Consider the following 22,557-nt stretch of genomic DNA (forward strand, 5'->3'; position numbering starts at 1 on the left):
GCCCAATTAGGGTTCTAAGCCCATGATAGTCTAATTGGAAGCTTATTGGCCCATTTGGATCCAATAAGGAAGTTCTAGTCTAAATTAGACTTAATAAGAACTTCTAGGATCTCCAATCGTTTGATGACTATTTGTAGTTCTAGCACGTTGTATTTGATTGAAGTTTTGATTCACATTAGGTTGAATGCATAGATTACATAGCTTAAAATTTACAGTTGTGACACTATGAGACGTAGTTCCTATTGTATAAACCCTGGCGACTATGTGACGTAGTGCCTATCGTATAAACCGTGGTAGCAAATGGACTTTGTGCAAATCCCTTAGGCCAATCCTTAGGAACGAATGAATGAAGGATAATTGACTCTTAGGGTAAAGCTTTATGAAATAGAAGGAGATAATGGGGATGGGTATTTTGGGTTGATTGTCTGATGCTTAAATATAATATAATATCTTACTGTGGGTTCAAAGCCCTATATGCTCACTAGGCTCCCAAGCCTGACCCACTCAGTTTTCTTTGCATTAGAGGTAATGGAACAAGAGTATAAGTTAGTGGACTTGACGAGAGATTTTGGATTATAGATCATTAGTTATAAATATCTATTGTAAGGTATATTTTATACTGTTTATGCTTTTTTGGTCTGTATCGGACCATTACATCTCGAGATTTTGTTATTTAATGAAAATAGATTTCTTTAAAGAAATGCTTTGATAAATTCTTATCACATTTTATTTTGGGAACAAATTCCGCAGCAGTTTTCTTTAAACGATTACTCTGATTTTAAAACAAAGCATAAACAAGTCGTTCTTTTCTGGCAGTGAAAAATGAGGATGTCACACTCGTCGAGTTCAATGAACAGATTGACGAATCTGTTCCCTCCTCCTTTGGACAATTTACATATGCATCAAATTCCATTGAATAACATCCTAGGCTTAAATACCACTAATGGGTTTTGAGCATTACTACAACTTATGTGTTCATGCAACCCTAAATGCTTTGGATCTAAGTTTTTCACTGGTTAAACATGCAAATTGAATACCAAAGCAAAACCCTAGATCAAGCATGTATAAATCAAAATCTACATATAATTAGGGTTTACAAGTTTGCCTCACTTGTTATGTAGCAATAACAAGAATACCTTGAAGATCCTTGACTCTTGAAAGCTTATGCCTCAAACGTGACACCTATAATGGATTACAAACACCACTAGCAAGAGGATAAGAGAAGAGAGGATGGATGCTCTTATAAATTCGGTTAGAATTTACAAATGTAAGCATTGGTCGAAAATCATAGGTGGTGGGGTCTTTATATAGTTGTGGGCTACTAGGGTTTTTTGGAGGAAACCTTAATTTCCTGCTTAAGGCTTAAGCAGCCCATGGGCTCCTCATCTAGAGGCCTTAGACAAAACCTATAAGGTCTCCCTATAGTTTTCGTCCACTCCCATCTAAGGAGTCCAATAGCCCGGTTGCACAACTATCAATGATTTGCAAAACAGCCCATGTTCCTTTAATCAGTTCCTTTAATCCCAAAATTAATTCCAAATTAATTTATGATTAAATACTAATTAAATAACATGATTTCTAATTAATATATTATTTTCATAATACATTAATAAATCAATTTGTTATTCCAAATAATAAATTCAACCTCTCTCTCCAAAAGTCATCCTGTCAAGTTGCTATAGTGAAGACAACCCAAAAAGATCATACTACTATCAAATCAATTACATACCAATTATAGTTATAGACTTAGACACTTAATCCAACAAATACTGCTACTCCATAGTGCTCTATTCTGGACTAGTAACTTCATAATGAGTACTGCTACTCTCAAGAATGCTCTGGAAGGTTGTTTGTTATAATTAAAACAATTATTTATATGAATGAGATTACTCAATTTCTTGTTAATTCTATAATAATGATTACATAACTTGTTTTTTTTTCTCTTCATAAAAATTATTTTATACATTTTGAATAAAACTATATAACTGCATTCCAAAATAAAAAGTTATACTTTGTAAAAAGAACGTTTGAGAATTGATTAAAAACTAGGACAAATTACACGAATGGTCCCTATGGTTTGGTGTTTGTTACGTGCCTAGTCCCTAACTCCATTTTTTAACCCCGCCAATCCTTAATAGTTTGATTTAGTACGCGCCTAGTCCCTCATCTAACCTGTTGTTTGATTTTGGAGTTAAAACCCCCACGTGCCTTGCACGTTGAGGGTTATTTTCGTCATTTTGCTTACTCATCCTACCGCCAGTCTAAGAAATCGATGCATTCAATTAAATGATCATACTCTACATTGTACAACACACACATATACCAAAAAAACACAGTTGTGTGCAAAATCCTTACGTGAAAATCCTAGGAGCGACGGTTACAAGAACGAAGAACTGCAATGGTTTCTTGGCGCATTCATGGTGAAATGGCTGAAATCGACGTTGATCAAACTTATGTTATGTTTGATTGACTTTCGTTTGAATGATATTGAATCTTAAAGGTTTAATTTTGTTAGCTAAAAACGATTTTCTCTCCTCTACAGTTGGACATCCGACAATGTTTTCAATAAGAAAGCACCATGGAGGTGAGTTTACAAGCTTTCCTGGAAGGAAGTATATTCGTGGGAAGCAAACATTTGTTGATTTACTGGACATTTATACCTTTTCTGTTCATGAAATTGATGAGATGATGGAAGACCTAGGGTATGCTTCAGTAGGTAAACCACTTTACTATCACTTTCAAAGGCCTTTTGGCAATTTAGATTTTGGGTTATTCGCTTTAGCTAGTGACGAAGATGTTAGTTATTTGGGAAGTTTTGTGGCTAAGCATAAGTTAATTGATGTATATATAGAGCATGAAAAACTACTTTGCACACATTTTTAATGTCCCTAAACCACAGTAAAGTTCGTATAACAGAGATTATTGAACCTCCATCTTGTTCAAAGAGACTGTTCCTGGAGTGGCATGACACACCTGCTGTTGACTTGGAGGATGGCATGGATCACATGGAGAAGGAATCGGGTAATGATCCTACACCCACTGATCATATGGAGAAGGATTTAGGTAATGATGCTACTCTCACTGATCATATGGAGAATGACTCGGTTAATGATGCTAATGAATTTGGTAAGTTAGGTGTGTTAGAGAGTGACAATGATGAAAGTGATTGGGTTGGAGGGTCGTCTAACACTGTGGTTGATGAAGGCACGCATGATGAAGCTTTAGAGGTGATTAACACTGAATTTTTAGTATCTAATTCATCATCAGATGAGGGAATTAATGGTCAAAGAAAGAAGTCAATAAGAGCAATTCAAAGGGAACATGAGAATCATGAAGCTCTTGTTAGTGAACCCTTCTATCTTTTTCAAAAATTTGGTTCAGCAAAGGAGTTTAAGGATAAGGTAAAACTCCATGCCATAGAGACTAGAAGGGAGTTGGCCCTTGAAAAAAAGGAAAAGAATAGAGTGAGATGGGTTTGTAAGGGAACAATACCAAAGCTTGGGCCTAATGTAGATGTCAACGATGAAGAAGAAATATCTCCTTGGGTCTTATTAGCTAGTAAATGGAAAAAATATTTCAACTGGACAGTTAAAACGTACAACAAAGTCCATAAACGTCTTCAAACTAGAACAGTGAAATCATGTACATATAAATTCCTCTCTTCTAACATTGTTGAACAGGTTGAAAGTGACCCTAGTATTCCAATTAGGGCTTTGCAAGAACAGCTACAAATGGAGGTTTAAGGTAGATCTTTCTAGGATGAAAACATTTAGGGCAAAATCTAAGGCTCTAAACTATGTGCAAGGAGATTTTGTTACTCAATATAGTTTACTCAAAGATTACATTGTTGAGCTGCAAACTCGTAACCCAATATGACTGTTAGGGTTGATGTTGAAAGCAAAGGAAATGCACACAGTGAAACTAGAACATTCAGACGCATTTACATATGCTTAGGAGCTTTAAAGAAAGGGTTCGCAGCTGGAAAGAGGGATTTTCTTGGCTTTGATGGTGCTTTCATGAAGGGTCCATTTCCAGGAAAATTCTATCAGACGTGGTAAGTTTTAATTTTTGTTCTTTTACTTATTGTTATACATATCCACGTTTAGCTAGTATATGTTATTTATCATAAAAATGCAGGGATTGGATGGTAATAATGGCACATATCCATTGGCATATGATGTAGTTAAAACAGAGAATATCAACTCATGGACTTGGTTTTTGAGTTGTCTTGGGGAGGATCTTGGCTTGAATATTAATTCTAATTTCACTTTTATAACAGACAGACAAAAGGTACTAAAATCATAGATTTTTTACTTTATTTCTAAATTGTTTACTAACAAACATCTATGTATGATTGTTAGGGTATTATAAATGTAATTGCAAGCTTGTTTCCTTGTGCTGAAAATCGTTATTGTGTTTGTCACATTTGGGATAACATGAGGAAGCAGTGGAGGGGTAAAACTTTTGAAGACCTCTTATGGACATGTGCAACTGCAACACGTGTACAACAGTTAAACAAAGGCATGGAAGAGCTAAAGAAATTAAATAATGATTGTTATGAGTGGCTTAAGAAGATACCACCTCAATATTAGTCTAGGTCCCATTTCACTGGTATAACATTTCATTCTAGTAACATTCTTTATGTTATCCTGGTTTATGTAGTTTTTTAGTATTGACTTTAAGTTATGTGATTGGACAAGGAGAGCACATTTTGATGTGATTCTTAATAACTTGTGTGAAACATTCAATGGAAAACTGAATGAGGTCTGTGATAAACCAATTATTACGTGTCTAGAGTTCATTAGGGAATATCTAATGAAGAAGATTGTGAATGTAGAAAAGGCCATTGGAAAATATATTGGTCCTTTGACATCTACAACTATACAGACCTTAGAAAATATTAATTTTTCAAACAAACATGCTCGTGCACGAAATGGGAACTCACTAGGTGTAACAACATAATTTTTCAAACAATTTTCCATTCATAACAAATCCATTGTCTCACATATTATCTCATAAACAACCCCAGAATCTCAATTACATAAATCTTCATCAATGTGTACAACTCATGACAACGCCTTCCCGCGATTCTCACTGGTACCTGAAACACATAACACACAACATGGTAAGCATGAATTCTTAGTGAGTTCCCCAAAATACCACATACAACACATACATCACTCGAGGCTATAGTACGACCCTCCGGTCGATGTGTCTCAGCGGGGCCCTCCAGTCCCATAGCTCGTTGGACCCTCTGGTCCGGTCATAGCTCGTTGGACCCTTCAGTCAGGTCTATATCGATGGACCCTCCGATCCGACCTATACAACACATAGCATACATATAACAAATGCACATAATCTCATACATACATGATGTGCACAAAAGTACCCACTAATTTTAATATTTATGACCTAACAAACTTAGACTAACTATGCACTTATAGGCAGTGTACCTAGTCAGATTACAGTATAGCTTAGGTAAGTCGGGTGTCGATCACAGGGAACGGTGGTGAATTAATTTAAAATATTTGATTATAGGCTACAGGTCACATGAAAGAATAAAGAAATAGTTTAATAAATCTCAAACTAACAATTAATTAACAACTTTTGATAAACTAACAGGAAAACAAATCTCTTCAGGTACTTTGATTTAGATAAATTACACCTTAAAAACATAGACAATTGCATACATAAATTCATTTATTTATGTTCACCGATTCCTAAAATGATTAGATTTGCGTTCACTACAACTAATCCTTTAGCAAACAAGTCAATTCAAACAGTGATCAGTTGATTAAACTAACATGCTTCCTAGTGTTCAGTTCGTATCAAGCAAGATTTGTAAATATAGTTAATCAAATTACTAATTCAATTTAACCTCTTGTTGATGGTCATCAAACAAGGCTCACACATTAACTTACTTATTCCCAAGTTAATCCTAGTTTCACATTCGTTATTCTTAGACTTATAATCTCGATGGTCATCAAAATCATAAGAAACAAGCAATCAAGCAGATGTTCATACAATTCAATTTACTTAATAATTAACAGCAAATAATTATCATTAATACGTAAGGATCTTCTAACAAGCTTGGCAAGATAAATTAAACATAAACAAATAATTCAATGTAGCAATTAGTCTAATAATCAAAGCTTCATTCAATCATAAACGCAAAGTAAAAGGTTTTTACACCCAAATTAGAAACTAAATACAGAATAGTAACACAATGGAATGCTAAACATGGTCACGTTAACAACCCATATGATTACCGACATGTATCCTCTCTCCAATCCTTCTGATCTCCGCTCCCGTTAGCTTAACGGCCTTCTGGCCGCCTCCTAGACCCTCAAAATGGCAACTATGAAGTTTTCTTGTTGCACAAGTCGAAGTGGAATATCATAGATTATGAAACTGGTGGAATGATATGGGGTATTTATAGTTGATGGAGATGGAATTATATGGAATATTAGAGTTGGATTGGAATAAGGAAACTAATGTGGCTTAGGTATTAAGCAAATAAAGATAAGGAAAGTGGTGCTTGGGGAATAAGTAACTTGGAGGGAATTTCCGTCCAGCATTTATGCTTCATCTTCAAGGCTGATTTTGGATAAGATAAGTGTCAAATTAGCCAAACGTCCCTCTCACATAAGTCGTAGGAAATTTCGTCTAGTTATCATAACATTTTGAATCTCATTAATTAGACTTGTGAGTCATCAGATATACCCGAAACACTGAAGAGGGGTCAATCTGCCAACAATATCCTTTTTGCATCTTTTCAGCTCCATTCTCTTTCTTTTGCATTCCATCTCCCATTTTAACTGTAATTAAATATTTCAAAGCATATTAAGTATATTTTAGTTCTAAATAATAATAATAAAGGCTAAAATATTAAGATATGTTATACATAAATATATATATATAAAAATACACATATCAAAATACGTAGCACACAAGACCCTCCAGTCTACACATGGATACCACTCTAGGTAATGTATAGTGAGAAGACTCACCTAGAAAGAAGTCGGATAAACTCTCGTGCTCAACGTCCCGACCTAGCCTCCTCCTATCATCCGTATAACATTCCTGATCAATACCCTCTCATAGTCTCATGACTCTCATCTCTAAAGATTGGGTAGAAGGCCATTCTACCCCTCCCTGAACTCTCTTGAATCAGCTTAACCAAAACCCTAAGGTCAACTGAGGTCAATGTTCAAACTTTGACCCGACTCGTCGAGTGCACATGGGCAACTCGGCGAGTCCATGCGGATCCTCCAAATCCGTCTAGTCTCACTTGGCACGTCGATCCATCCCTTCACTCGACGGGTTACTCCTGCCATGAATCGCGGGGCCACCCCGACTCGACTCGTCGAGCCCACTTATGAACTCGGCGAGTTGCTTCCATGACAACACTCAAATGACCTTTTGAGGTCAGATCTGCTTCTCTAACCTATAGATCTGACCTTCCCAAACACGATAATCATGTAAAGGTTCAGTCTTGTCATTTATGCAACGCACACAAGGCTTTCCTTGGTGAAATGGATTCTAAATTGGCAACATAGTCTCATTCCCTCCATGAACCAACATAAAGCAGAATGGATAAGGCCCTCTGGACCTCTAGAGGTCCATATCCAGAGTCTAACACTCAAAGGGACAACATAGTCAACAGCTCAAGCCAATAAAGGGTATAGAAAACCCTAAAATTCAAGGATCTTAAACCAAACAGAGAAAGGATCGATTTGCTACCTCAACACTGTAGATCCAAGCTTGAAAACCACAGATTAGCAACCCTCTTGACCTTCTCTAGCTAGAAACACCTTCTTCTTTGCAAAGCAGCACCAAAAAGGGTGGAAATAGCTTTCTCTCTCTCACTCAACTCGCTCCAGCTCTCTAGGGTTTCACTCTTTGGACTGGTAGCCGCAAATGAGGGCTATAAGTGCCTTTACATAGTCCCCCAAACCCCGTGATCTAGGGTTTCTACTTATAGCGCCTACTCGGCGAGTCTACTTTTGGACTCGTCGAGTAGCTCATTAAACTCACGTGGCCATCCCGCTGCTACTCGACGAGTTATGGCACCATCTCGTCGAGTAGATCAAGGATTCTCACAATAAATCATTAAATAATATACTTGGAAATCCGGATGTTACACTGGGATGCCATGCACACATGTTGTTGCTACTGTATGGGAGATGAAGAAGAATAGTAAGGATGTCAGAATACCAGAAACTTGGGTGCATAAGGTATATTGGCTAAAAACTTGACCCAACCCGGCATGGTCCATTTGGGTTACATGGCATCATGCACTTGGATAGACTATAATGAGAGAAATAACACTTAAGGTTGATTAATATATTATAAGTTCTAATATATTAATAAGATTATTTAATTAGTATTGATCAAGAATTAATTAAGTGATTAAAAGAAGACTAATTAAATATATGGGTTGATTGTGTAAATCATCCATACTTGTATAATGGGCTAATGCTCCATGGATAATTAAGTTGGGCTAAAATCCATAGGATGGTCCATGGATGCTCTATGGTGTATTTGAACCCATGGATCCAAGGAAATGGAAGGCCATGACAATTAGGGTTTACCGTAATTGTAACAACTATATAAGATCATATTCTTTGGGAAAAATCGGCCACTATGAATAATAAGAAAGGGCTAGCTGATTTTAGGAGTGTTCAAGTTTCTCTCAAGTTATTCCAAGTGTATTTGGTGTTGTGTGAACCATTTGAGGTGTCACACTTGAGGCACTAGGCACTCAAGCTTCATGAAGACATTCTACATCAAAGAGGTATGTATTATATCTTGTTATATTCATTATTTTGTATGATAGATTAGGATAAAACCTTGGATGTTCATAATTGCATGTATAATAGAGAAAACATAGATCCAAGGTTTTAGGGTTGCATGTACACTTAGGAGTGTTAGAATGCTCATAACCCAACAGAAACTATGTTATGGAAACTGTGGAAACTAAATTACCCTTTATTAAATCCCACTTGTGTTATTGGTTGTTTATGTCAATTGTTAGCATATGTTATTGGTTGTTTTGTCAATTGTTAGTGTTTACTTTTCCATATACTAAATGGATCATAGAAGTCAAATTCCCAAGCACTTGATCGAAATACATTCCAGAAACACTTAATCAAAATACATGGATCATAGAAGTCAAAATAAGTTCCAGAAACACTTAGTCAAACACTTAACCAAAGTATTATCAAATTCCCAAACACTTAATCAAAATACATTCTAGAAACACTTCAAAACACTTCACATTCACATACAACAACCAACTACATGGATCATAGAAGTCAAAATAAGTTCCAAAAAGACATAAACATCCTACATAGCATACTAGTTGGATCTTCTTAAGTACTACAACTTGTAAATAATGATTCCTATGAACACCCAACTTAAATAATGATTATCTTCAACAGCCGATTCTCAGCTTCAACTTTGTTCTTAGCCTTCAACAGCCCTGGAATTATCCTAGTACATCGTCCACATCCTTCCTCATCAACTCATCCAATAAACTTACATTTAGGTCCCTATCAATTTCAAATCCAATAGATTTACGGTCATTGTCACACAAAAGCTTGAGTTAGAATCAAAACAACCTTACCTTCTTTATGTAGCCATAGAACTTTCTTTCGGGGTTGTCGTCAGTCCATGATGTCAGTATAACACTTGGTTGTCCACAATTACATTTCACCATTGTTGATTTTTTGTCCATTAAATAAACGAGAGATGAAATGAGAGAACTAACGTAGAGGAAGAAAAGGGTGATGCACCGATCTAGGGTTTTTGAAGGGGATGAATAAGTAAAATGACAGAAATAACCCTCAACGTGCAAGGCACGTGGGGGTTTTAACTCCAAAATCAAATGGCAAGTTAGATGAGGGACCAGGCGTGTACTAAATCAAACTATTAAGGATTGGAAGAGTTAAAAAAAAAATGGAGTTAGGGACTAGGAGCGTAACAAACACCAAACCATAGGGACCATTCGTGTAATTTGTTCTAAAAACTAAACAATTACAAATATATAATTACTAAAAATTTAGATTATAAAAGTATCAATAATGATTTGTTTTTTGTATAGTTTATTTTTTTTTTTGTTAAAAAGGTGACTTAAAAGGGTAATATATTTTTCAATTTGTATATATTTAGTCACTGAGTTTTCTTAGTCAACATTTACCCCTTCAACTTGTTAAAGTGTACACATTCAGTCCTTATGACCGGCTACTCCAGGTTAACTAGTAAAATTAACTTAATAAGGTAATATATTTCTCACTTTGTACACATTTAGTCCTTAATATTTTTGTACACATTTAGTCCTTAATATTTTTTTTTTCTGCAAAATAAGTCATTTTTGTTTTTGTACTCATTCAGTTTTTATGAATGATTTCTTTAGATTTTTCTCATGACATCTTAAGTGGGACAATCATTAATGAGGTGTTTAGGACTTTTGATACTTATGTCCATCGTGATCTTGACTACTTGGTTGCTTAGGTCATCTGTTCTGAACATCATAACTTCTTCATACGATCTCAGATTTTAATGATCTTTATATCAATACGTTTGTATTTCAACGATCTTAACTACTTGGTTGCAGTTTCCGTCACAAAATTCATCACTAATAATATTACACCGAAATATTTACATTAAATTTATACTTATTAGGATTTTGTGATGAATTTCCAACTGATTTTGATGATTTTGATGTTTAACAATAAAATTAAGACAAAATTGCAAAAATGGTCCCTGTAGTATGTAAATTTTTGAGGTTTTAGTCCAAACCACAAGTTTTTTGGATTCATGCTCCTTTTGGACTAGTTTATATGTAAAAAAGGTCCCTCCGAAAATTGAAATGACTAAATTTCCTTCTTGATATATCTTTTATGTTTTTTCTATTTAATTTAATGTTTTATTAATAATAAAATGGGGCCCGCACCTCTCTCTCTCTCTCTCTCCTGATTGTCTTTTTCCCAAACTTTGAAACTTGAATCTTCACCATGCCTCCTCCTTTATTCCCACGATCGATCATAGATCAGAAGGCAAATAGTGTGGAGCTACCCTTTTGTTATTGATCGATCATACAGAAAAATAAACAATGGCAGAGAGAAGCAAAGAAATCTGGTTATTGCTAAGTGAACTGATAAGAAACGAGAGTATACAAGAACTGATCAAAAATGGAGTTGTTGAGGGTCAAGCAATTGAAATTTTTGTCACAAACTTATTTCAGAATATGAAGCTTCTACATCACATGGGTTAGGTTAATTTATCTGAAGAACTCGATAACCCAAGCCCCACTTCCTTGCTTTGAAACCTGCAACTCAACCCTCTCCTTCAACTACTACATGTTATGTGAGGAAGACGATGCCCCTACTTGTAGATGAAAGCTCCGATCTGGTTCTGATATGGTTTCTTTGTCATCGAATCGTCATCTTCTCTATTTGTTGGCCATCATCTAATAAAACAAAACACACACACACATACATATTATACATACTGAGATCAAGTCGACTTCAACAACAAACGTAGCAGAAGGCATCACCGATTTAACTTTATGCCAACCAAAAACCGCTTTCTCCCCTATATTCTTCAAACTCACTGCAAGAGAAATCGAAGGTAGATTAAACAAATACATCTCACCAAACAACCCCTGTTTCGCTAATGATTTCCAATATGCCATTTAATCTCACAGATTCTTTAAAAAATTTTACACGTTAGAAACCTAAAATTGTCTTCAATGTTGCGCCAAGTAGGTAGGGATTTTAGAAGCGTACCTCTTAGGGATAAAATGGCTCAACGGGTATGATTGGGTAGATTATGATGAAATCCGATAAGGCGGTAGAGCAATACCATTTGAGAATTGCACCATAGATTGACTAGATTGATCTATTGTGTTCATCGATTAGGGTTTGGGAGACTTTGTATATGAAGGGGATGAACCATTTTTGGTCTAGAGTTGTTTTTTTTTGGGGGTTGTTTTCTTGTCAATCGAGTTTCAGTAAGTAAACAACTTGGATGAAGAACTCCATGACTGTTCTCTATAAACCACATCGTTGGAAACGAGTTTTAATCGGCCGATAACCGTTTAGGTGCTTGTTCGGGAGGTGGGCCAGGAGGGGGGGGAGAGAGAGAGAGAGAGAGAGAGAGAGAGAGAGAGAGAGATTTCTTAATTTTTTTAACTATCAAAATAGATAAAAAAAAAATGAAAGAAAAATGAAAAAGTAATACCTCAAGGGTATTTTAGTCTTTTCAGTTGTCCGAGGGACCAAATCTACAAGCAAACTATCTCAAAATAACCACCAATCCAAAAAAATCGTGGTTTGAACTAAAATTACAAAAAAAAAATACATACCATAAGGACTATTTTTGCAATTTTGTCTAAAATTAAAGAGTGAGTTATCCCAATACGTCCACTCTGGTCTCCAATTTTAAATCCTAAGATAATGTAACTGATTGAGATGCCCTAAATTTGGACACCAAAAAGACAAAAATGGAAGATGACAAAATAAGTAGATGGTTTGAACGGTTGTGATTAAGGATCGGTAAAGTTATACATGTAACAAGTGGTCGTGCGTGACATATAAGCATACCCGAGTACGGTTTTGCAATAAACAAAACCCACAAATCCCCATCCCTTATTTTATCAAATCAAACCCACATCTTGTCTTCATCCACCTTCCCTCCCTCCATTCAACCAGAGGGGGAAAGAAAGTACAATGGCAGCTATGCCCGGCAGCTGCTTGGAGTCCACTGGTAGTACCACCACCTCCTCCTCCCCCGTCAATAACATCGGAAAAAGTATCATGTTATTCGGTGTCCGATTGATGGAAGGCGGATCTTCCTTCAGGAAGAGTGCGAGCATGAATAATCTAGCTCAGTTCGACTGCCAGCCTCCAGATTCCAATACAGATGCCGCCGGCTACGCCTCCGATGACGTCATTCATCCTTCTGCTCGTTGCCAAGACCGGAAAAGAGGTAGTTGCATCGATTTAACGATATCAATACATGTTTTGTAATTTTCACGCGCCGATCGATTTTGATTTGAATAGGAGTGCCATGGACGGAGGAGGAACACCGGCTGTTTCTGGTGGGATTGAATAAGGTAGGGAAAGGAGATTGGAGAGGAATCTCAAGGAACTTCGTTAAAACTCGAACACCGACTCAAGTTGCTAGCCATGCTCAGAAGTACTTCCTCCGCCGGAACAATAACAATAACAGGCGTCGCCGGAGATCTAGCCTATTTGACATCACCACCGAAACGGTAATCCTCTTCATTTCTGTAATTATATAAAATCTAATGATTGACTAATGATTCTTCAATTTGATCATAAAATTTTCGCAATAACATGATTAATATTCATAACCGATTTGAGATTTTGATTAATACGAGTTGAATCAAAGATCACATACTATGATTGATGCTTCATATTTGATCAAACACAATTTCTATCTCTTGTATGTTGAATTTACAATTTCTTTTGCAAATTAAAAGTTTGTTGAATCATGTCTTTTGCTTTTAATATTGAAAAAAAAATCAGTTTTTATTATTTAAAAATAATTTTTTTTATCAAAACATTCGCTTCTTAAATACGTTTTGGATATTAACATGCGACGTGAGATTGATTCCTTTACCAAGTCTTGTTTTAGAATTAACTATGAAGGGGATAATTACCAAATTTATAAATTATCTTTAGATTTAGATTTTTGTGAATTTTGTAAACAATGATAAAACTATATACATTAAAGAATAAAAAAAACAAACAAATAAATAGACATAAATGCATTTATTCTACTAGACCAATCCATCATAAGTATCCCAACTACTATTGTAAAGAATGTTGTGGTGATTATTCCGTTATTGAATTTCGGCTACAAATATTTTAAACTATACATAATTGAAAAATATATAAATGTTGTAATTTCCACTTTACATAAATAAAACGTTGTTTAGATGATTTTTAACATGTTTTATACAGTGATCCATCATGATTACCACCTCTTAAGCATGTTAATCGGTGAAAAAAAAAGTTATCAATTTAATTTATTTATTACTCTTTTAATTGGCAGTATACAAACTCTTCACCGGAAGATGAGGAAAAACAGCCACTATCATTACTTCCGGCCACCACCGGAGATGATAATTCAGTGATGAGCCCATCGACACGTGTACTCATGCCCCCATCAACAAAAATGGCCAACCTTAACCTAAACTCAACCGAGGAGGAGGAGGAGATTGACCACCAACCCTCCTCCTTGGCGTTGACTCTACACCTCTCCCTCCAACATCAACCATCCACGTCATCCCCACCACCAACTAATAGTAATACCATGGCCAAGTTTCAAGATATTTCTGGTAGCTTTAATAACAATAGTGGGGATGCCAATACCATTATTAGTGTCGCATAGTTTGATCAATAAATAAATACATAATATGTGATTATTATTATAATAATACGTGGCGGGTGTTTGTATTTGTAAAAGTGGAAGACAAAAATAAAGACTTATGATAAGATTAACTAGGGTTTGATTTTAGGGATTATATAGGGGTGGTTAGCTATGTATAATGATGTTTGTTTGTATAAAAGGTTTATGATCAATTTTACTTTTTCCATTAATAAAATAAATTTCGCAGCATTCATCTCAATTTTTGTAAGAAAAAAGAAGGGCAAATGGATAAAAGGTTAATTCATCTCAATTTTCTAAGCCAATTTTCGTGGCTTAATTCATTAAGTCATCCTGACCAAGTTAAATACCATGGGGTTGAATAAACGTTATAAACAAGAGTAAACGACCGTTTTACCCTTTTAACTTAAAAGACAAATTTCTCAATATTCATCGAATTTTGGAAGAAAAAATGGGACAAATAGATGAAAGGTTAATTAATATCTCTCCCTATTGCCGATAGTTGAAAAACTGATTGATAAAATTTAACGTTTGGTAAAACTAATTGGTAAGCTAGCTGAAATATATAAAATTACATAAAATAACATTTAAAAGAAAATGTTTTCTATAATTAATTAAGGGGTACATTATAAAATGTTTTAAAAAAACTCATGAAAAGCTAATCTAAGTAGTTTTATAAAAAGTTAGCTTATAAGTTGCTTTTTAACTTGTCAAATATAACAGCTTAAAAAAGCTCGGGAAAAAAAAAAAAAACTAGCTGTGACGCACCAAATACAGCCTAAACCGGCTTCTTTGGCGGTTGTGATGCACCAAATATAGCCTAAACCAGCTTCTTTGGCTTTTATCTGACCATATTAAGTACAAAGTATAACTATCCAGATTAAATGCTTGACCCATTAAGTCGATGTTTTGGTAATTATCTAAAAGGCATAAAGAAGATGAGGAAAAGTAGAAAGTAAATGTGCAGTGGAAATTCGAAACAAAAGAATGATGATGTTAAGACAACATAACAACAACAACAACAACATGACAACAAACAACAAAACTGGTGTCTTGTTTTTCTGAAGGGGAAAAAAACATCTACAAGGTGGATTTGGATTACAAACAAGGCGAACCCTAATCCCAATTGGATTAGGAATATTTGAACTGTGATTACAAAAAATAATCAGGAGTCTTACGAGTGGTATCTGGTTCAATCTGCCTTGGTGCTGGATCAAATTGGAGAAAGTTTTGGTCCATATGTTCTCCTATCTCAAGAATCGCAGCCATATTCCCACATCTGTAACAGTAGTTTGGAGCACTGAACACAGTCACCACATTCTTTTCCTAAACACACAATTACAAAACAATCAATATTTATTTATTTTTCTTTTATCATATTTTATGAATATGAGGATCAATATAAATTACAAACCTGGCACCAGTTAAAACCCTCCATAACAAGCTGATGGGCTCTTGAAATGAGAGAGAGTCCATTTGTATGGTTAAACTGAGATGCGATATCTTGTCCAAATGTATAACCAGCGCCACGTGGCGAAATCCCCCACCCACATCTGTCATCTGGATCAGACCACAACAGATCACACATCGGTCCTTCATGTGGAACCTATAAATACACAACCAAAATCAATAACGATTAACAAGATTAAAGATTATAAAAGTGTTTGTTTATTTGTAAATTACTAAATTTTGTGATTGTACCTCTTGTATCCGGTCTAATGCTCGGATATTGTCTAGTGTATCAAGAGATGGTGAAAGTCCTCCATGCAAGCAGAACACCTGTGAATTCAATATGATGCAACAAAACAAATTTGTTAGATATGAGATCAGATGAAGGAGAAAGGAGAAAGGATACAAAAAAAAGACATTTGTAAATTGTAATTATTCAAACCTGGCTCTCGATAAGTGCTGTTAGTGGTAGGTAATCGAAAAGATCAGTGAAATGCTTCCATACATTTGCATTTCCATACTTTCTCAAACATTCATCATAGAATCCATATCTGAGTTTTCATCAATGATGTATGTGAGTGATCAATCAATAACAAAGTAAAGAAACAGTACGAGTAATTGAGTAAGCAATAATTGTTTTAGTATTACACTTGAGTGATCTGTCGACTCTCATGATTTCCTCTGAGAATTGTAAGTCTGTCTCTATAACGAACTTTTAGAGCCACCAAGAGTGTCACAGTCTCCACGGAATAATATCCACGATCTGTATGTAGTATTAACAATCTGATTACAACAGTATTAAACAAAGTAGTAAACTTACATCAATCATCAAACATCATTTCAAACTTGAAACAATAAATTCACGAAAATATCTGATAGTCAAGATCTACGTTTTCGGTGAAAAAGCTGAACTATCAAAAATTTCAATCTTCTGAGAAACTGAATCCGATTCCTAAAGTTAATCATCATGGAATGGAATAATCCGTCCCCCAAAGTTTTCAAAACCTCGCAAAGTCGTTCGTATTATAACAAAGACAGGAGATTGGAAATTTGAGATCTTACCAACGTAATCACCCATGAAGAGATAATTGGTATCGGGAGGATTGCCGCCTATCCGAAACAGCTCGATCAGATCGTAAAACTGACCATGGATATCGCCACAAACAGTAACGGGACATTTCACCGGCTGGACATTCCATTCCTCTACAAGTATGGCCCTAGCTTGATCGCAAAGATTTTTCACCTCCGATTCCGTCAACGGTTTGCACTCCATCAATTGCTCTATCTGCCGATCTACATCTGCGTGCGACGGCATTTTCCCCTCTCCTTTTTTCCGATCCAATATCCACAGATCGAGAAAATCGGGTCACAAAATTATATCCAAATCCCTAAAAATCGATAATTATACAAATCAAAATAAAAAACCGACCACATTCAACATTAAACAAGAAATCTAGGGTTTGATTTTGATATCATTTTCTGGTAAAATCCAGATTCGTCTCCATTGACTTCGAATTTCTCTCTCTCTCTCTCTCTCTCTCTCTCTCTCTCTCTCTAGAATTTGCAAAAAGAAAGCAAAAAAGCTTTTATGCACGTATATATAGATCTGTATGTAGCGAAAGCAAAAATACCATTTTACCCCTTGGACTTTTAATTTGTATCAACTTGGACACCGTGGTTTAGTTTTGTACGGTTGAATCCTATTTTACGACTTTCTATGACTATTTAAGTATTTAACCACTCTTAGCAAATCTTCGTATTCACCTTTTTGTAACATGCAATAAATAATTGTATTTAATTTTTTTTGTTTTTGTAACATTCTCGTATTTTAATACCAAGTTACCAATATATAAGATGTATATTCTCACTATATTTGTAAAATTGGAGATCGAAAACGACTCTTTGGTTGTTTTTGGTGTGAAAATTTAAGAACTTTTAACTTTTAGTTTTGAAAAAAATTTCGTAAAAAAAAAACTTTGTTTGGCAGCAGTAATTTTTAGTTTTCATTTTTTATTTTAAACAAAAAGTTGTGAAAAAAAAAAGTTTTTTGATTTGAATTTTAAGTAATTTTACGCATTTAAAATTAACATATATTTCTACCAAATATTTTTACAAAAGTAAAAGAATAAAAGATACACTACTAGCTTCTAGTTTTCGGCTAATACATACCAACTAATTTTATCATACATGTCATTTATAAGCCGAAGTTAATACAAATCATTACAAGTGATTTGCATGATATATTGCTATATTCTTGCTTTTTTATCTTTATCAACATTAAATAACATAAGAAATGAAGATGTAATGCATACCAAAAATGGATGGATCCTGGACGAGGTTGTACATTGGTCGTTACAGTCAGATTGAAGGTGACCAGAGTCGTTCAAGAAATCTTGGAAGCCCCGTGCAACTTATTAACTTTATGCCCTAAAACTATTTAGTTTCAAAATATTAGGAAAAAAACCATATTTCATATTTTTTGTTTCAAATCAGAACAATATTAGCACAAACGTGTTCACTCAAATATGAATTACCAAACAACCTCACCTTTATCTAAAGCTATCGTCTAATAAATTTTTGTCTAATAAATTTTTATGAAACAAAACTTTCAATTATTTTCAGTTTTTAGTTTCTTCTTACGATTTCATATCAAGATTCCTATTTTTCAAGTCAAGAAGGCATTCTAAAGTGTAGAAAGAAACGAAAAAACTTAATTCGTGCATTTTTACATGTATTTGAAAATCCTGAAAATGTAGATGTTAATTAAGACTAAAGTAGAGAAAAAAAGCAAAAACTTAATTCGTATTTTTGTTCTACGTCATTTTTTTAACATAAAATATAAATTAAATGAAATAATATAAAAAAATAACTGAATATATACAAAAAAAAATCATAATTTATTGCCTTATAAAATCATTATCACAAAGAACAAAGGCATTCAACATTTGTGAACTTTCTTTTGCCATGCACGTTCAATAGAATATAGTGTAACCATATGTCTTAAAAGATGATGGTTAATACAAAAGTTAGGTACATTATTATTCTGATTAAGTAATATATTTTGTGCATTTGTTGTTTCTATCGCGTAATTCAACAAAAGTTCATAGTAGATTAAGTATATTATTGGTATACAAGATCTGTATCAATAAAATATTCCATATATGCAGTTATAGAAAATATAAATTTAAAAGACTAGCATGCAAAAGTTTTGTATTGCTAGTAGAATAAATAACTTGCAAAACGTTAAGGGAATCTTTTTAATTACACCTCTAAAGGAATGTTACTTTTTTTAGAAAAAAAAAAAAAAAAAAAAAAAAAAAAAAAAACGATCATTGTGAAATTTACGAATTAAAACAAGATGATAAAAACATGTTGATAAAAAAAAACAAGTAAAAATTAAACTCAAATTGCCACTTGAACGGATGTATGTTTTCTTAGGATCCAAGTAAAGCTTTATCTAAACACACACTAAACCTACACAAAAGCACACTTCACACCAAACACACTTCCTAATGGACACGTATTTCACACCAAACTCACTAAACCTAACACCCACAAAACTCTCTTGTTCCTTGTTTTTTAATCTCACTACATTCAAATTTGAATCTTTTATGCTTATAAGCAAATATATATGGGTTCTGGATTTTAATCTATAAAGATTGTAATGATTATAAAAATTCATTAAACATTGGGGATTTCTTTTAAAGATTATGAAAATCAATATGTTCGTGTTCCCTTATCTATTAACCCATAATCATCTAGTGCTAAATTAGCTCAGTCTTATATATGCCATGATCCCAACCTACTTATAACTTAATTAAATTGTTTGGTGATAGTGTTAAGTTTCTTTGTTAAAAAGTTGTTATTGTAATTTTATGTTACTTAGAGGACTGAAATTGTAAATGTGTAGAAACCATTATTTCTGTTTAGAAGCTTCACTTCAAGTAAACTCTTATATGTGTAATTGACTCTTCTAATGAATACAAGAATCATTACACCAAATTTCTTCTTTCTCTCTCTATTATAATTGTTTGAAAGCATTAGAAGATAATAATACCTCTCTCTATTATAATTGTTTGAAAGCATTAGAAGATAATAATACCTGGACCACTATGTCCCTTCCCCCTGAAAAGAAACCCATAGGGTCAAAATGGGTATACAAGGTAAAATTAAATCCAGATGGTATAATTGAAAGGTTTAAAGCAAGATTGGTAGCAAAAGGGTATAACCAAACTTATGGTATTGATTACTTAGACAGTTTCTCGCCAGTGGCTAAAATAGTAATTGTAAGGGTGTTATTGTCTTTATCTACTGCAAATGATTGGTTTTTAAACCAATTGAATATCAACAATGCATTTCTGCATGGATATCTCGATGAAGAAGTGTACTTGAAACCACCACAGGGGTATTCTAAGGCCAAAGAAGGAGAAGAATGCAAGTTAAATAAATCCTTTTATGGTTTGAAATAGGTTAGCAGACAATGGCACATTGAATTTTGTAATAAGTTTTTAAGTTTTGGATTCAAGCAATCTTCTCATGACCATTGTCTTTTTACAAAAGGGGGAGGAATCCAATTTCTGACTTTGGTTGTATATGTAGATGATGTATTGATAACAAGTCCAAATGAAGAATTGATAAAAGAAGTAAAAGAACAGTTGCATAAAGCTTTCACTGTTAAAGATTTGGGACAGGCGAGCTATTTTTTGGGAGTGGAATTGTTAAAAACCGAAAATGGGTTGTATGTCAATCAAAGAAAGTACATCATGGACATTCTTAATGATGTTGGTTTAACTGGTGCTAAACCTGCAACTACACATGTGTTAAAGAATGTTCAGCTCTGTTCAGACAAATGAAAAGTTCTTAATGATCCTGAAAAATATAGAAGATTGGTTGGAAAATTATTGTATCCCAACTTTATACGGCCAAACATTAGTTATGCAGTCCAACAATTATCATAATTTCTGCATACTCCTAGAGAGATACATTGGAAGGCTACTTTACAAGTTTTGAAATATCTGAATGGTTGCCCATCAAAAAATTTGTTCTTTAAAAGAGGATCTTTTCCATTAACCATCACTGCATATAGTGATTCAGATTGGGCTAGCTGTATAGACACCAAAAGATCTTTGACTAGATATTGCATCTTCTTGGGTTCTTCTTTAGTTTCATGGAAGACAAATAAACAAAATACAGTTTCTAAATCTTCTTGTGAAGCTGAGTATAGGAGCCTTGCAGCCATAATGTGTGAGCTTTTATGGCTTAGTTACATACTAAGAGATCTAAAAATTCAACTAAAAATTCCAATTTCTTTGTGGTGCGATAACAAGGCAGCTATACACATTACTAAAATTCCAATTTTTCACGAAAGAACAAAACATTTAGACATTGATTGTCACATAGTGAGAGGTCAATACAAACTTGGTTTCGTAATGCCACGACATGTTCCTACGAATCAACAACTTGCAGATCAGTTTACAAAAGGATTGTGTGGTCCATAATTTTAGTTTCTTCTATCCAAGATGAACCTTGATGACATTCATCAAAGTTCATCTTGAGGGGAGGATGTTAAGTTTCTTTGTTAGAAAGTTGTTATTTTAATTTTATGTTAGTTAGAGGACTGAAATTGTAAATGTATAGAAACCATTATTTCTGTTAGAAGCTTCACTTCAAGTAAACTCATATATGTGTAATCGACTCTTCTGATGAATACAAGAATCATTACACCAAATTACTTTTTTCTCTCTCTATTCTAATTGTTTGAAGATAGTATCATCCGACAATTTAATTTTATTCGAATTTATAAGAGTGTAAAATGAATTTGAACAATGATCAGTCTACAAGTTAGGTTATGCAGAATGCAACTTATGTAAGACTAGTTTGATCCTAAACATAACGAATAACAAAAGCCGCACCCCCTCACGGTGGTCCCATTGAACTGCAAGCATAATTTTAGACTATAAATAGAGTGGAAACCCCCCCCCCCCCCCCTTCACATATGATATATTAGTTTAGAATAGATGGATTTGACTTAAAAAATATATACCTATGTCATATCCCATCAAAGACTTGCGGAAGCTTTTAGACTCTCTGTAAGATGGGTTCTAGTGATGGTTTTCTGTAGATGACTTTCCAAGAGTGTCGAAGATGGTCTTTGGAACGCCATATCTAGAAGACGAATTTCAAAAGGCCATTTACTAAAGGTCATGTCTACAGGGTGACACATTCTGGAATTTCAAGAAGGCATGTCTCCCTCTACAAATGGTAAGAGCAGACAACAACTGTCAATGACTTCGAAAAACCGTCAATTTTGTTATATTTTAGGGAAAATGACTTAAAAGACCAATGAAGTTTCTAAAACATTCAAAGAAACTCTAATTATATTTTGACTGTTTAAGAAATACTGATAAAATTAATGTTTTGTTTAAAAGTGCAAAGAACTCAGAGAAAAAAGGTTGTAGGGTGTGGGGATGAAAGGTTATACAGAAAGGAGTATTTAAAAGCAAGAAAAAGAAAAAAGTGCGCCGCAACTAGGGTGGTGCGCATCGCACCCTAGGGTGGTGCTGGCTCTTATGGCCTTTTGTCACATGTCGCGATATCGGTGGTCCACATCGGTGCTTCTAGAACATTTCCACGTGTCATGTTCCTATGGTGCCATGTGTCAAAATCTCATGGAACCACGTCACCATG

General features: G+C 34.4%; 2 protein-coding genes across 2 annotated transcripts; one reads left to right on the forward strand and one right to left on the reverse strand.

The window, feature by feature from the left end:
- Window positions 1-12,626: 12,626 nt before the first annotated feature.
- LOC111888367 (transcription factor MYB1R1) lies at window positions 12,627-14,662 on the forward strand. The gene is made up of 3 exons (XM_023884555.3): window positions 12,627-12,993; window positions 13,068-13,279; window positions 14,086-14,662. The coding sequence occupies exons 1-3, from the start codon at window positions 12,735-12,737 to the stop codon at window positions 14,422-14,424; spliced, it is 810 nt and encodes a 269-aa protein (XP_023740323.1). The 5' UTR covers window positions 12,627-12,734; the 3' UTR covers window positions 14,425-14,662.
- A 698-nt stretch (window positions 14,663-15,360) lies between these two features.
- On the reverse strand, window positions 15,361-17,440 carry LOC111888341 (serine/threonine-protein phosphatase PP2A-2 catalytic subunit). Its single transcript, XM_023884533.3, has 6 exons — window positions 16,933-17,440; window positions 16,519-16,633; window positions 16,313-16,421; window positions 16,123-16,200; window positions 15,836-16,027; window positions 15,361-15,747 (listed from the first exon to the last, which is right to left on the reverse strand). Exons 1-6 carry the CDS (start codon window positions 17,183-17,185, stop codon window positions 15,574-15,576), a joined length of 921 nt encoding a protein of 306 aa, XP_023740301.1. The 5' UTR covers window positions 17,186-17,440; the 3' UTR covers window positions 15,361-15,573.
- Window positions 17,441-22,557: the final 5,117 nt, after the last annotated feature.

The sequence above is a fragment of the Lactuca sativa genome, chromosome 3, assembly GCF_002870075.4.
Source record: "Lactuca sativa cultivar Salinas chromosome 3, Lsat_Salinas_v11, whole genome shotgun sequence".
Taxonomy (NCBI): domain Eukaryota; kingdom Viridiplantae; phylum Streptophyta; class Magnoliopsida; order Asterales; family Asteraceae; genus Lactuca; species Lactuca sativa.